Source organism: Orycteropus afer, unplaced genomic scaffold (genome assembly GCF_000298275.1).
Source record: "Orycteropus afer afer isolate SDZICR_OR568_19922 unplaced genomic scaffold, OryAfe1.0 scaffold00366, whole genome shotgun sequence".
Classification (NCBI taxonomy): domain Eukaryota; kingdom Metazoa; phylum Chordata; class Mammalia; order Tubulidentata; family Orycteropodidae; genus Orycteropus; species Orycteropus afer.
Window position 1 is genome coordinate 761,807 of NW_006921953.1, and position 15,945 is coordinate 777,751.

The 15,945-nt window shown below is 52.5% G+C and overlaps 1 protein-coding gene across 1 annotated transcript in view; it reads left to right on the forward strand.

Annotated features, from left to right (window-relative positions):
- Positions 1 to 15,945, forward strand: part of UNC5A (unc-5 netrin receptor A) — a 72,788-nt gene that overhangs the window by 45,597 nt on the left and 11,246 nt on the right. The window contains exons 2-3 of the mRNA XM_007952939.2: positions 9,487 to 9,720; positions 15,779 to 15,922. Of these exons, the coding sequence (XP_007951130.1) occupies positions 9,487 to 9,720; positions 15,779 to 15,922 (378 nt within the window). The remainder of the gene's footprint in view (positions 1 to 9,486; positions 9,721 to 15,778; positions 15,923 to 15,945) is intronic.

The window sequence follows — 15,945 nt, forward strand, 5'->3', positions numbered from 1 at the left end:
CCCCATCAGGTGGGAGGTGGAGAAGGCCTGTTACACACACAGAGACACATACAAAACCACTAAACACCACAGCGACATACACCACACATGCAAAGGATTCCAGAGAAGGAAAAGGAAAAAGCTTCCATCCCTGGGCTGTGCGACCACATAATTACCCTGGATTCCATTCTATTTAATTGCAGCTTATTAAATTCTAACCAGCCAATTATCAGCCACAATTACAGCTTAATTCAGGGACACAATAGCTATTTTATCGTTTGTTAATCAAATGCTTATTTAGGCCTCGCTTTAACTATTTCTCTGGCCCGAAGCAAGGCCCTGCAGCAGGATCAGGGCCCTGTGAGGGGCCCCTGGGAGCCTGTTCCCCCTTCCAGCCACCCCTTCCCTGTGCATCCCAGTAGGTTCTGACTCCCTTTCTGTGGTGGGTTTGAGGGCTCTCGGTACTGGCAGAGGTGTGACACCCAGTGTGGGCAGTGACTTAGAGTTTGAAGACCTGAGTTTGCTTGTCCACGCATTTAGCATATGATTCTCAAGTACCTACAATATGCCAGGACCAAGGCTGGGTGCTTGGTGCTGGGGCTATAGCAAAGACCTAGACAGAAGTGGCCCCCATTGTCATGACACTGACATTTTAGGCGGAGGGACACAGACAATAACAATCAAGCCAGTCCATAAGCAAGATGTCTTCATATCATGATACATGCTATGAGCAAAGAGGGGGAGGACCAGGAGGAGATACTGCAGACACAGTGGTCAGGGTGGGGCCTTCGGAGGAGGTAGCATGGGAGCTGAGACCTGAGGGATTAGAGAAAGGCAGTGGTGGCAAGATCAGGGCAGTGTGTTCCAGGCAGAGGAAAGAGATTGCAAAGATCCTGAGGTGGTGGTTCAGTTTCCTAGGGCCGCCATTACAAAATACCACCAAGTGGGTAATTTATTTTTTTTTATTAGGATTTGGGTGAAGATTTACAGAGTAAATTCACTTTTCATACAGCAGTTCACATATACTTTGTCTCATGTCATTGACCAAAATTTACAATGCAGCAGCTCCCCTCCCACTTTCTCCCCATAGTTACCTCCTCCCAGTGTCCATCCCTTCATACTCTTCTGCACCCTGCACTATCTCCCTGTGCATAAGCAGCCCTTCCTTCTCCCATGATTGTTCTCTCCAGGGCGTGTGTCTACTTGAGGTAAATGTTTAACTCACTTGCCTGTACTTTGTTTGGCTGGAAACCACAGTTGTGGGTTCAATTCCAGACCTGAAGGGCAGCTAGGGGCCATAGTCTCAGTGGTTACACCAGGCTCTATTGGACCAGCAAACCTGGTCCCCACCTTCTTTTTTTTTTTTTTTTTTTGCCTTCAAATGATTTTGAGTTTTGTACCACATTGTTCTCCCTCTTTATGCAGGATCTCCTACATCCCTTCCAAGTGGATGGCAGTGGTAGCTGGGCACCATCTAGTTCTTCTGGTCTCATAGTTGTATAGATTGCAGATCGGATGGTGTACCAGTCGCTAGGACTGATCGTTTCCATTAATTTTGGTTTTCTTCTTTCTTCTTGACGAGGAGAGACCCGTTGTTGCATCTAGATGGCAGCTTCCTAGCTTTTAAGGTCCCAGTAGCTACTCGCCAAAGTAGGAGGTGGAACAATGTTTTGTATAGTATGTTATGCCAATTGAGTTTGATGTCCCCTGTGACTATGGTCCCAAGCCCGCAGGATCAACTACTCGGTCCCTCTGGGTAGCTGGCTGTGACCAAGTAATGACCATAACCTTGCCCCTTGTCAGCTCTACTATACACCTGGGAATTCTGATCATTCACATGAACTTATAGGCCCATTGTCTGCCAACCCTGTATATGATCTTGGATACACTCTCCATTTAGACGTACCTAATTGTTTAGCTTGTTCACCCATCTATCCGTCCCTATACCCATGTTTGCTTTCATTGACAACTCAGTATTGTATATGCAAAGGGGTTCATATTTGTTTTTTGTACTACCCATGTAACTCTCTCTGTCTTTCTCATCCTCAATGCTGCCATATTGGTCACTCACATTTGGTACATTGCCCTTCTCTTCACCCAAATCAATATTTATCTCTATCTATCTAACAGCATTCCCTCCCCTTCCCTCCCACCCCTGGTAACCAACAAAGAAAATGTCCTCCAATATATAAACCTTTCCTTAACTTTCACAATAACGGACTAATACAATATTTGTCCTTTTGTGACTGACTTATTTCGCTCAGCATAATGTCCTCCAAGTTCATCCACGTTATGCGGTGTTTTGCAGATTCTACATTATTCTTTAGCGTTGCATAGTATTCCATTGTGTGAATGTACCAAAGTTTGGTTATCCATTCCTCAGTTGTTGGACATCTAGGTTGTTTCCAAGTTTTGGCTATTGTAAATAGTGCTGCGATGAACATCGGCGTGCATATATCTGTTCTTGTTATGGCTCTCACTTCTTTAGGGTATATACCTAGTAATGGGATGGCTGGGTCAAATGGTATTTGTATTTCCAACTTTTGAAGGAATCGCCATACTGCTTTCCACAATGGTTGTACCATTTTACAGTCCCACCAGCAGTGTATGAGAGTCAGTTCCAAACCTACACTAAGCATCTTCTGTAGGATGAGGGGCAGGCAGGGAACCTGCTTGCAGCCACCAGATGACAGGCCTGGTCTACAGCACCATGACCCTGCTGAACATTCTCACCGGGTGACTACCTGCTATGCCACCCTACCTGCCTTGTGCTTCACGGTTCAGTTTGTCCACATGTCCTCATGACACCTGTGTCTGTCCTTGTGACCGGGCCCCTGGAGCTCACTGGGAAAGAGGGTGACTTTGCTCCAGTCTTGGGGAGGCAGCTGCTGCTCCTGTGACACTTTTACGCCTTGAGGGATGAGTAGAAACCAGCCAGGCGGATCCCAGAGGGGCCATGGATCAATCAGATGAAAAGATCCTAACTCTTACCTGATTAAGCCAAAAAAAAAAAAAAGGGGCTTAATAGGCTGGGGAGCCAGGTACAGCTCCGAATGCGTCCTGGGCCTCAGATGCTACCAGGACTACCTGGCTTCTCTCTTCCCTGGTTGGTATCTCCATTCTCCAAGCTCTTGCTTCAAACTGTGGCTGATTTTCACTTGCAATTGGCCTTACTGTTTGACCTACAGGCTCCCAGCACCAGCCCTTCTGTGTTGGTGGCCCCAGCAGCTTCAGGACTATCTGCCCACTGCTCCAAGCCGGTAGAAGGAGAGCTTCTCTCTTCCTAACAGTCCAACCAGAATGCTGGAATCTTATCTGTGTGAATGGAGTGATCTGGGAGTGGGAGTATGCTGGTTGCCTGGCCCAGGTTATACACCCATCCCTGAGGCCAGGGATGAGGTCAGCCCACTGGGACCATGTGGCCATTGTTGAGGGGATTCTTGAAGGAAAATCAGGCACTGTAAGCCAGAAAGTAGGGAAGGGAGGCAAAGCCAACCCCACAGGAGCCTGGAACAGACATGAAAAAGCCCTTGAGGAACTGAAAACAGTCCCCATGCCAGGCCATAGGACAAGCATGGAGGGAGTCCCCAGAGGCCAGGCTGACAGCAGGCAGCCCTACACCAGCAGATCCTCAGATGCCAGTCTAAGGACATGGTACATTATCTTGTGGCTTTAAAAACTAGACACCCAGGCCCCAAGCAGACTTAAACCTATTGCCATCAAGCTGATTCTGACTCATGACAACCCTATAAGACAGAGTGGAACTGCCCCATAGGGTTTCCAAGGCTGTAATGGTTCTCCTGCGGAGTGGCTGGTAGGTTCAAACTGCTGACCTTTTGGTTAGCAGCTGAGTGCTTAACTGCCAGGCCTCCTTCAAGCAGACCTACCGAAGGCAGATCTCCAGGGGATGGGCCAGCCAGAGGGTCTTGGGGACTCTGCTGGCAAGAGGCTGAGAGCATGGGTGCCAAGGTGGTGAGGGGTGCTGGTGAAAAGCCAGGAAGGGGTCTGGGCTGGAGAAAAGTGGAGGCTGCTATGCCCCAGTCCCTCTTCTACTCCATTTCAAATCCAGAACATTTCTCAGGAGAGTGGAAAAAGCAAGGGTTTGCCGCCCTGCCCCCTTGCCTGTGTTCTCCCCATACACACTTTCTCCCTCTCCCCAGGCCACTGGGAGGTGAGGGACAGGGTCTTGGCTAGGGTGTGGCTGCTCTTGGGAAGACGTGCTCCACCTCCAGGCTCCCAGGGACAGAGTCCTTGCTCAGTAAATACGGGTTCATTAATAGCCTGATTAATCACACCTCGTATTTTCGTGGTGCTTTTAAAAATAAAACATTTGAAAGCACTTTCACACCCACCCTGGGCCTCAGTGCTGCACAGGCAGGTCTCAGCATCCCAGACTGCAGGTGAGGAAAGGGGGGCTCAGCTTCTGAGAGCAGCAGCTTGTCGGAGTACTGTTTCTGAGAGCAGCAGCTTGTCGGAGTACTGTTGAGCAGCCTCGAGCTTGGTCCCCTCTCCCTGCCCAGGCCTCTGCCCAGGAGCCTCTCTGCTCTCTCCCTGGGTCTCCCTGCAGGACAAATCAAAAGGGCTGCCCTTGGGCAGATCTTCTGAAATTCAAGGGAGAAGTGAGGGTAGTCATTCAGTCACTCAACAGATCCCCCATCAGCACCCATGCCAGACTTTGGATTGGTGTTGGGCCCAGAAATAAAAGAGATGGGGCTCTAGCTCCAAAGGAGTCCTTGACCTAATAGAGAGGCAGCATGCAAACAAATCTGCCCAGTCCTGGGTGTGGCATGTACTTTGCATGGAGGTTCAGGGCACAGGGAGGGTGAGTAACAGTGTGGGTCAAGGAAGGTGTCTTGGAGGAGGTGACCCCTTTGATGAAACTTGAAGGCTGATGCGAGCTCCCAGGTGGAGCAAGGCCTAGCATGGTCAGCTCCACTGGATGCCCACAGCAGCCTCATCATCCATCTCCCTGCCGCTACCCCCCCCAGTCCATCCCTTACCCAGGTGGTCTCATCACTCCTCTGCAGGTAGCCCTCCAAAACTCTCCATTGCCCTTCCAATAAACTCCCATCCTCCTCAACCCTAAGGTACCCATGGAATGCAGCCCTGCTTCCTCTCTGACTTACCTCCTACAAGTCTTCTGTTGCCCACTCCACTCAGGCCACACCTGTGCAGGAGGAGAGCCTCTAGGTCATGGGTGACTGGAGTAGTGGATTTGGGAGGCCCTGTCTGCCTACCTGGTACTGGCCTGCACCTGCCTGCTTTCCTGCAGTCCCAGGAGCCACCTGCAGCCTAGGTGCATCCCCCTCAGCAGTGCTTTCCTGATAGACCTGTCATCTCAGCAGCAATAGGGAAAGCAGCGATAGGTGCCCCTCTCTGAGTTCCAATCACTAATGCCCACACTAGACAGCCTGACACTGGGCAGCAGGGACCAAGAATGGACAGTCTGGTGATGGGGACAGACACTTCAACAACCTACCAGCCCACCCTATGAGAAAAACTCCAGCACCCATGAGGACAGATGCAGAGAGGGTGAAACTGTCATGTGTCTGTCCTGGGAGACTGAGGCAGGGAGCATCTTTCCAGGAAGAGTGACATTGGAGCTGGGCCCTGAAGAGAAGGGAGGAAAGTCCTGGTAAAGGAGGGAGGAGGGGTGTTTCAGACATGAGCGAAGATTTATTACCCAGAAGGGATCAGTGGGTGTTTCTGCAAAGGGAGATGAGGGCTGACTGGGCCAGATGGAGGCTTGGGAATGCCAGCCGATAGTGCCTGACCCTATTCTGAAATGCTTACAGAGGCCAGGCAGACAATGGAAATAGAAGAAGCAGGCCCAGAGTGAGGCAATAGGGAGTGACAGGGACTGGGAGAAATAAGATAGTGTGTGCCTCGTTGAAAAGATCATAGGTCGCTTGGCACTGAGCATGTACCACTTGGTGTTACCTTCAACAAGCAAGCTCAGGATTCATGTAAAAGAAGAAAACCACTCACGCCCTGCATGCCCAGGGGGAGACCTGGATTCCTGCCCTGCTTTCATTCAGATAAAAGGCCTAACTAGAACAGTGTGTGGGGAGGTCATGGGTGCCAACCACTAGGGTGGAGGTCACAGAGTGGGCTTGGGGGCTGGAGCAAGGGAATGCCAGCTCTGCTGCCCAGGTAGCATCCCTTGGCCCTGAGAGGCCACCTTGTGGGGCCTGAGTTAACTCCCACTCATGGCCTTAGAGTGTCCTTGCTAGAGGGCAGAGCTGTAGCCTGGAGGGCGCCCCTGGGCCTGCCTGGTAAGTGCCCCCCAGGGTGGGGAGGGAGACCTCGCCATTGTGGCGTGTCGGAGGCCCCGGAGAAGTGAGCTATGTCCCTTATTGGTCACAGTACATTTATTTTTCATTAGCAGTTAAATGCAGACATGAGGGATTGCACTGGGTTCAGCAGGCGGCTGACGCGAGCAGTGCTTGGTGTGGTGATCAATAGAGAGGCTGGAGGCCTCTCCCTGCCTCCACAGGCCAACCAGGGACCCCGTCCCCCAGTAGATGGGTTCAGGGCATCACGTAGAGCCCCTGCTGGGTGAGGTGTGGACGGAAGCAGGGCAGACCCAGAACCAGCCACAAGGGCCCTCATACTCCTCTGGGGCTGGTGGGGCCTGCCTCCAGACCCTGTGCACAGTCCACTCTGGGGTCCAGCTTGCTGTTCCCCGTGCAGCTCTGGAGTCTGTGGAGGTGCTGTGGCTTCCCTGGGTACGGATTAAGAGAGGCCATTAGACCTCTCAGGCCTCCCCGTTCATTCTGCAGATCCTAGGAGCCCTGCTTGCACCCCCAGACACAGAGGTGAGGAATTCAGTCATCTCTGCACCTGCTGCCTGGGTCAGGGGGCTGACAAACCTGGGCTGAGTGACAGGAAAGAACAATCATAATAGCAACAGGATCAGGTGGCGGTCCCCAGTGGACACTGAGAGTCCAAGGTCAGAGCTGGGAGCCTTGGATTCTCTGTAAGCTATCTAGATGACCGCTCCCCTGTGTCTAACCCCCACTTGCCTGACCCTGAAGGGGGCACTGGCAGAGTCAGGTAGAAGGGGTTCAGGATGGATGGGCCAGGGTAAGGTGAGCTTCCTCTTCCAAATTGTATACATGGTTACAAGTGGCCTAGTCTCCTTTTTTGGAGCTACAGAAATGTGCAGGGATTTTGGCTATCAGAGAGAGGTCACAGGAAGGAGAAAGACAAGCTGAGGAGAGGCCAGAGTGTGGTGGGGGGCTGAGGAGGCCCAAAGAGGCCAGAGGGAAGGGCAGGGGTGGGAGGAGGGGTACAGGTGGGAGGAGGGGCAGAGAAGCTGGAGGAGGGGTGGATGACCCGTGGCTAATACATTGTCCTGCTGTGTCAGAAATGCCCCCACCAATGTCCCTACTGCATCCACCCGGGAGGGGGTATGGAAGCCACTGCTGTGTGCCTCTGACCCCACAAGGGCATAGCAACTACTCCCTGGTTAGGCCAGGCCTCCCTCCATCCCCTGGACTCTGACAGACAATCCAGTGGGCAGCCAAGTGCCCGTCTGAACCCAGGACTGCTAGAGTCTGGGGGCTGACCCCAAGAGGTAGTGCCCTTAGCTGTGCTAGCTAAGGTGGGAGCTGGCTCCGGCAGCCCAGGGACCAAACACCAGAAGTGAAGTCTGCAGACCCTTGTTCCATTCTGGCTGAGTGACCTTGGGGCTTTGGGCAAGTCACCTGTCCCTGTCAGTGAAATGTAATGACAACCCTCCCTCTGAAGGGTTGGCTGTGATGCTCCGCAAGCTGAAGGCAGTAATGCCTTGCATTGTAAACGCAAACCCCCAGGGCCTTGAAGCAGCTGGCCTATACTACACGTACTTTCCCCCTTTCCCATTCAATCCTCACCCTACCCCTGCCTGAAGTCGAACCAGGTATTCAGGCTCTCAGCTGGCACCCCTAGGTTACCATTGCATCTTCCCTGAGCTGGCCCCAAGACCAGGAGCAGACACACACACACACACACACACATCCCACAGCCGGGTAGACTCCTGCCATGGGAAAGAGAGGATAATGCCCACGGCCCTTATGCAAACAGGAGAGAAGGAAACAGACAACCGGCCCTAGACATGGGTGTTCCCTGTGTGGGAAGAGGGCTCCAGGGGCAGACACAGGAGGCCCTTGGGACTCCCCCATGGGGCAGATACCATCTCCATTTCACAGATGGCAAAATCAGTAACATGCCCAAGGTCACTGTGAGCAAGGAGCAGAATGGATCTCCCCAAATTCTTTCCTCTTTATGTCCAGAGTCCCCATTCATTTTGAGTGTGGTTAGTGGGGGAAATCACTGCAGCCCTGAGGAGAAGGAAGGGCCCCCAAGGGCCTGTTTGGTGGGCAGTGGAGTGTGGGGTGAGGCTGAGGATGCTCCCTCACTCTCCCAGGGGTCCTGGTCGGAGCAGACAGGTTAGACAGCTCTAGGGGCTTTACCTCTGCCAATGCCTCAGAGCCAATTACCTATGTAATTAGCAACAAATGACTTGTGGGATGGTTGTGGTTTTCAGTTAAAATTAGAAAGAAACCATTCCTGTCTCCTTGAAGGAGTGAGACAGGACCGAGACCCCTCAGGTTCCCAGACAGACTTTCATGGCTCCCACTTCCCTGTGCTCACCCAGCACCCAGCCTCACCAGCCCCTTCCCACACTCCAGCCTCCCTTACTCCCCCGAGTTCCTCTCCTGTAGCAGTGCCACCCAGAACCCTTCCAGGTGTCCCTTGCACTGCACCCTGCTACACCCCACTTCCGTCTAGTTGGTATTTCCTGAGCACCTGCTGTGTGCAGGTGATAGGGATGGGGACCAACTAGGAAGTGGACTCTGGAAGCAGCCCCAGGTTGGGGCATTAGAGGAAAAAGCCCTTGCCCACTCCAGCTGCCTGCCAGCACATGCCTCCCCCCAGCTTCCCTGGACTGAATATATCTTACCAGATCCCTGAACCTATACTAATAAATAAATAAATACTAGTTACATGGAGTTAATCCAACTTATGGCAACCCCATGTTTATCAGAGTAGAACTGTGCTCCACAGGGTTTTCAGTGACTGTGATCTTTCAGAAAGATTGCCGGACTTTCTTCTGAGGCACTTCGGTTGGATTTGGATTTGAGCTGCCAGCCTTTTGGTTAGTAGTTAATCATTTAACCGTTCACACTATCCAGGAATTTGAACCTCTACTGGGATAGTAGTAACAGTGATACTAGGATAGTAACATGCCCAGGCTGCTGCATGGGTTGAAGGCCTACTGTGTGCTGGGACTGCCCATTTGGCCTCAGCTAAGCTTCCCACCATAGTCTTCAGAAGTGAGTGAACTTGATCTTCCCGCATTTTACAGAGGAAGAAACTAAGGCTTAGGGAGGGCATTCAGTAGCCTGAACTCATTCTCCTCCCATCAGCCCCACTCATGTGGGGGCTTCTGCCATGCCCTCTGTCTCCTCATCACCCCTGGCCCCACAGGCCCATTCATCTTCCTCCTCTGTCCTGATGCAGGTGCCCAGCAGAGTGCCACGGTAGCCAACCCAGTGCCCAATCCAGTGCCCGGCGCCAACCCAGACCTGCTCCCCCACTTCCTGGTGGAGCCCGAGGACGTGTATATTGTCAAGAACAAGCCAGTGCTGCTGGTGTGCAAGGCCACGCCTGCCACACAGATCTTCTTCAAGTGCAACGGGGAGTGGGTGCGCCAGGTGGACCATGTGATCGAACGCAGCACGGATACGAGCAGTGGTGAGACAGGCATCTGGCTGGGTGCTGGGGGGAAGCGGGCCACAGCTGCTCCAGGTTGCATGCCCCTCATTGACATGGTCAGGATGGAACCAGCTCTGTGCCCACCATCCCCACTGCCACTCCTAAGTCCATATCTCCATCCCCAAGTCACTAAAAGAGGCAGGATTCCCACACTAAGAATCCCTGGGGTCCCCAACCCTCACCAGACTCTGAGCTCACAGTTTGATGGGAAGATGAGAAAGAACCCAAACCCCACTGCCTTCGAGTTGATTCCAACTCATAGTGACCCTATAGGACAGAGTAGAACTGCTCATAGAGAATCCAAGGCTGTAAATTCTTTAAGGAAGCAGGCTGCCTCATCTTTCTCCTGAGGCTGGTGGGGTTGAACTGCTGGCCTTTTGGTTAGCAGTCTAGTGCTTTAACCCCTGTGCCACTAGAGCTCCTTGAGAAAGAGAGAAGTTCCCTCAAATGTCCAAGAATCTTTGAAATGGGACAGGAAGCCTGGCAACTGCTCTCAAATGCCCACTGCTGATTTGGAGCCTGGCTGAGCCATCCTAGCAAAGAAAGGGAATTTGAAGTGAATGGGTCACAGGGGATCAAAGAGTTTCCAGACCTTGAATTTTGTTCCTGTTTTCTTTATGCATTCATTCATTCACATATGCATTCATTCATTCATGGTTCCTCAACAACCTTTCTTGAGCACCTACTTCCTTGCTGGGGACACAGCCCCACCCTCAGAACTCAGCCCCAGAGAGGCAGACAGCATGATTGGCCACGTAGTATGTCCCAAGGACTGTACCATCAAGAGGAGAGCAGGACTGAGCTGCTTGGGCACCCTGGGGGTCTTCTGAGGAGGTGAGGTGTAAATGACGGACATGGAAAGATTGTTCAGGGAGAGGAGAGGGGAGGAATTCCCAGGTAGGGATACAATGCAAGCAAGGCCTAGAGGATGAGTGCCAGGGCAGCAGTACCACCTGGGGTTCCATTCACCAGGGTCTGGAGTGACATCACTGTCCAATGGGATTTTGAGCTGTAGAGTGACATGGCTAGAGTTATGAGTGACCTTCAGATGACAGTGGGGATGCTGATGGGAGAAGCCCACCCAGTGTCACTGAGTAAAGAGAGTTCTGCTAAGGGAAGGGGCGAAGGGGCAGAGGGCAGCCCAAGGAATGCCATTTTCATGGACATCCATTGCCCACCAGCCCTGTGGTCTCAGGTACCATGTGCTATGGGCATGGACGGAGAGCCTGTGTAGGCCTCACTACTCCCCAGATGCAGGCCCAGCAGAGAGCAAAGCAGGAGCTAACAGCAGTCTCTCTTCCTCACTAATTGTTGTTGAGTTGCTTCCAACACAAAGCAGCCCTATAGGACAGAGTAGAACTCTCCATAGGGTTTCCAAAGCTGTGATCTTTATGGGAGCAGATCATGGATTCACTGGTGGATTAGAATAACCAACCTTCTAATGGGCACTTCCCCTTAATTACACCCCAGTGAAGCTCAGTTCCCCTTCCTTCTGCCTTGTGTATTATGGGCCCCTTAAGTTTAGTACCAAGCACCTTCCCACCAAGGAATACCTCCTCCAGCCCAAGACACACATACACAGCACACACATGCACCCTGAGCAGGAACACAGGCTGCCAATGCAAAACCCAGCACAGTGCAGCTGTGGGTAGGTGGATAGCGTCCAGGAAACCTCCTTATGCCAAGGGCAGGCCAAGGAACCCCTCTTGCTGGAGTGGCTGGGGGTGGTCTAGGAAGGGTGCCCAGAGGAGGGCTAATGCCCAAGCTTGGATTTTAAAACCAGCAGGGAGGAGCATTTCCCAGGCAAAGGAAGGGAAGGTACTAATGCATCGGCTAGCAGGCCTCAGAGGGCTGGGGTTTGGGGCATGAGAGAGGTGAGCCTGGGCAGCAGCAATGACCACAAGGCTGCTCCAAGGATGCAATGGAAGGTGCCAGGCAGAGAGGGCTGTGGTCAGCTATGAATGGTGAGAAGACCATGCTGGGCAGAGGGAAAACTGGAAGAGGAGAGGTCCTGGACAGAGAGAACTCTCTGGAAGCTCTTGCAATAATCTGGATGAGAACTGAAGAGCTAGGAAGGTAGGCAGCATTCAAGTTAGTCCTCAAAACCCACCTGTCATTTCACAAATGAGATTGAGGCCAAGGCTCTGTTGTGTTCAAGGCTTCAAGTTGAGTAGAGCTCCAAAGCGGTCTTCTGGTCTACCAGAAGTCATCTCCATTCTCCCGTACCAGGGTCCACAGGGCCTGGCCTTCTCCCACCAAATGTCAGTTCAGCCTACAACCAGGAGTTAAGGGAGCTCTCCCTGCCTCCTTTACGTACCTGCTGGTTACAGCTTTGTTCATGTGGCTTCATGTGTTTGATCTGGCTTTGTTCAGATATCACCGTTTGCCAGGCACTGGGTTCCACCAGTTACCAGTTGCCATTGAGTCAATTCCAACCCATGACAACTCCATGTGTATCAGAATTGTGCTCCATAGGATTTTCAATTGATTTTTCAGTAGCAGATCACCAGGCCTCTGGGTAGATTTGAACTTCCAACCTTTCAGTTAGCAGTGAATGTGTTAATCATTTGTACTACTAGGAACTCCAGGCACTGAGTTAAGGGCTTTAGGTACTAGGAATTTAGCCCCCAAGCTCTAAGGGCAGGTGAACCAGCCCTGCCTCCTACCCTCAGGAGGGGAACAGAGAGAGTAAGTGGGCTCTACAGCCCAAAAGAGTTATGGGCACCATCAGCGCCCCTGCCTGGCAGAGATGCCTGAGGCCTTCCTACCCACACAAGCAGCTTTAGCACTCATTCCCTCATCTGAAAAATGGGAACAAGGAGAGTTCTTTTGCAGGTTGGTGGGGGGTGGAGATGTGAGATGTCACACACCAGTCAAAGCCTTTCTCTCCCACCCATCCCCCTCAGGCCCAGTGCCACTTTGCAGCATGATACTCCACCTTGGCTGCAACAGAATCCCCCAGGGAGAGGTCAGGTCCTGAGGAAGGATCCACAGCCAGGGACTTGCCTTCCTGCCGCCTTGAGGGCCTGCTCTAGAACCTCTTGGAAAGCTCCAGGCCAGCCTCTTGTTGCCCCCTGCCTCCAGAACATGTGTCCTTCAGACACACATACCTCCCTGTCTGAAACATTTCTGCTATCATGAGGCCTTAAATTTGTGCTTGGGTAAGACTCCAGCCCCTTACCTGGATAAGCATTCATGGGCTTGTTGGACATACCAGGGCTCTGAGGGCCGCATCTCACTCCCCCACAGGTGCACTCAACTTTGCTCCATGTAAGCCCATCCTACCCCGTAACCACCTGCTCTCTCCTGCCCTGAGCATCCAACCACATGCCTACCATAACGGGCATGTCTGAATTTTTCACTGATCCTATTGATCTCTCAACCCAAAGCCATTGAGTGCTTTGAAGGGAAGAGAAAGGCTTCCCTTATTTACCCACAGCAGGCCCACACAGATGCCCAGACGAGAAACCCTGAACCAGAAATGTCTGTGGTCAGTTGGTATGGTGAGGATCAGATATCAGCCCAGATCGGCAGCCCCATCCCAGCCTCACTCTCACACTTATTCCCCATCAGAAGGGTGGCAGCACCCAAACCTGTAGATGCTAGAACCCAAACTTGCTGATGCTGGCAGAGCCTGAGATTTTGCTAAAGCTAGCATCAGGAGTAGCGTCTGGGAGAATAATTTGTTGTTAAACAAACAGATTGGTTTTTAGAAGCAGATAGAGGAAGAATGTGGGAACGTAAGGCCCACCTTAGCCGTGGATGCCCTGCCAGCCCTCTACCACTCACTTATCCCTGTTGATTCAGAACCCCCACCCCCCGAGCATGTCCCTACACTGGGGGCCCCCACCTGCATTCACGCATTGCCTCCCCACACACACAGACTCCAGGACTCCTCTTCCTTCCTCCCCACCCCTCCCCAAGGATGGCACCTGCATCAGGCAGGTGCAGACACAGCCAAGCCCAGAGACTCTACTCTCAGGAATAAGGTCACTCTGTCTTACAGGACCCAAGCAGGGCAGGGGCTTCCCCTCAGCCTATCACCCCAGTTGCAGGGCTCAGGCCTTTCCTGGCAGTAGAGGGGAGCTGCCTGGAGCTGAGATATCATGGACAGACTTGGCCTCATTCCTGGCAGAAGGAAGAAGAGAGAAGAGGAGGTGACAGGACAGAAGGAGTGGGGAGAAAGGGATAAAGAAATAACCCACTAAACCCACTGCCATCGAGGTGATTCCAACTCGTAACAGCCCTTTAGGGGAGAGTAGTACTTCCCCATAGGGTTTCCAAGCCTGTAAATCTTTACAGAAGAAAACTTCCTCATCTTCCTCCCATGGAACAACTGGTAGGTTCAAACTGCCAACCTTTTGGTTAGTAGCCCAGAGCTCTTTGGAGAAGGAAAGAGGAATGTGTAAATTTAATGCTGTTCTCCCCAAGCTGAGCTGCCTGGGTGAGTGTGAGGGGGCCATCTACTCACTCCACCCAGAAGAGGAAAAGTACCCAGGTCAGAATATTCTGGACATATCCTGGCCCCAGAGGCCAACAACAGCAGGCGGGGGTGAAGGGACCCTGTCTCTAGTCATGGGTTTGGGCCCAGCTCCTTCTCAGATGCCCCAGGCACAGTGTGCCTGATCCTGAGGGTAGCTGGCACCCAGGACCCCTCTCCTATACATGGGTCCCTGTGTGGGTTCCCCTTGGTTCTCAGCTCCCATTCCACTCCCAGCACACATGTACACCCATTGCCTTGTAGAATAGGGTAGCCAGGGTGGAAGAAGCTGGGAGAACAGGCAGTGCCCAGACTAGGAACAAACCCCAGCTAGATTGACCTCAACTGTGGTGACAATCCATCTCCTGTGAGGAGTGTCCGGGGGGAAGGGCCAAATGATGGAAGAACTGGGGCCCAACAGGAGAGGTCTTCATGAGGAGGGGTCAGGGGAAAACATAGTAGAGAAATTAAGAAGGAAAGAGTTGCCCAGCCACAGCTCTGCTGCGCCTGCTCCTCCCCACAACGCAACTGCAGCCCTAATTGAATTTCTCTGTTAACAATGGAAACACATTGGCAACCCGGCCTTTCTCCTACTTTCTGATAAGCCAATGACCCGAGGGAAATTGAGGTCAGGAGGAGGAGAAATTGGAAACAAACAGTCTTTTTTCACTCCTGGGGACACTGGTTTTGGCTGCTGGCCAGGTGGCTGGAGGACAACCGGCATCACTCTTGCAGGTCCTTAGGGGGACCTGGGCCGAGTATAGCAGCTTCAAGAAGGGTTCTTCACCCTAGTCAGGGAAGAGCTGGGTCCCTGAGGCTCCTCCCAGGCATCTGCACCCTCTCCCTCCCCTCCCCCTCTTCCTATAGCTCTCCCTATCCAATGGGCACCCCACCCCAGGCGACTGCAGAGCATCCTGCAAACTCTGGACTCAGATAGTCTTGGGTGCAGATAACAAGTCCCTCTCCTCTCTGAGCCTCTGTTTCCTCATCCACAGAGTGGAAGCAACACCCACCCAAGGCAGTGGGTTAAATAAAATAACCAGCCTCACCAAGTCCCGGGGGTCTATCATTATACTTCATAATTGCTATAATTACAGTGCTAATGGCTGTTATTATATTATCACATGTCAGGAGCTACCTGCTAACTAACCCTTTGAGGGGAGGTGTGCCAGATCCTTCCTCACCGCTGTTTCACCCTCAAAGCCCCAGGGCTCAGCCAGTCCGCCTGACCTACTCTGCCCAGGGTCCTTGGAGGCTGGGCCCTCTGGCTCAAAGCTCCTCTGTGTAGTGTCTTTGAGACAACTACACAAAGCAACATTAGGGATGATGCTGTAAATGACTCCAGGGATACAGCTTCTGGTAATAAAGTGTAATGAGAGGAAGTTACAGGGAACCCCTGAGTTCCCCCTGGAGCTCCCCTGGAATCCCCTCCAGGCTGAGGGATATCCCAGTGCCCACAGCAGGAGTGGCTGCAGTGCAGGGGGTCCCCACATCCAGAATGGTGGACCTGGGCGAGACTGTGTGATGGGGCTTTGGCTACCCCCCTCTTCTCCCCAGGGCTGCCGGCCATGGAAGTACGCATCAACGTGTCTCGGCAGCAGGTGGAGAAGGTGTTTGGGCTGGAGGAGTACTGGTGCCAGTGCGTGGCCTGGAGCTCCTCAGGCACCACCAAGAGTCAGAAGGCCTACATCCGCATTGCCTGTGAGTGCAGGGCTGAGGATGTT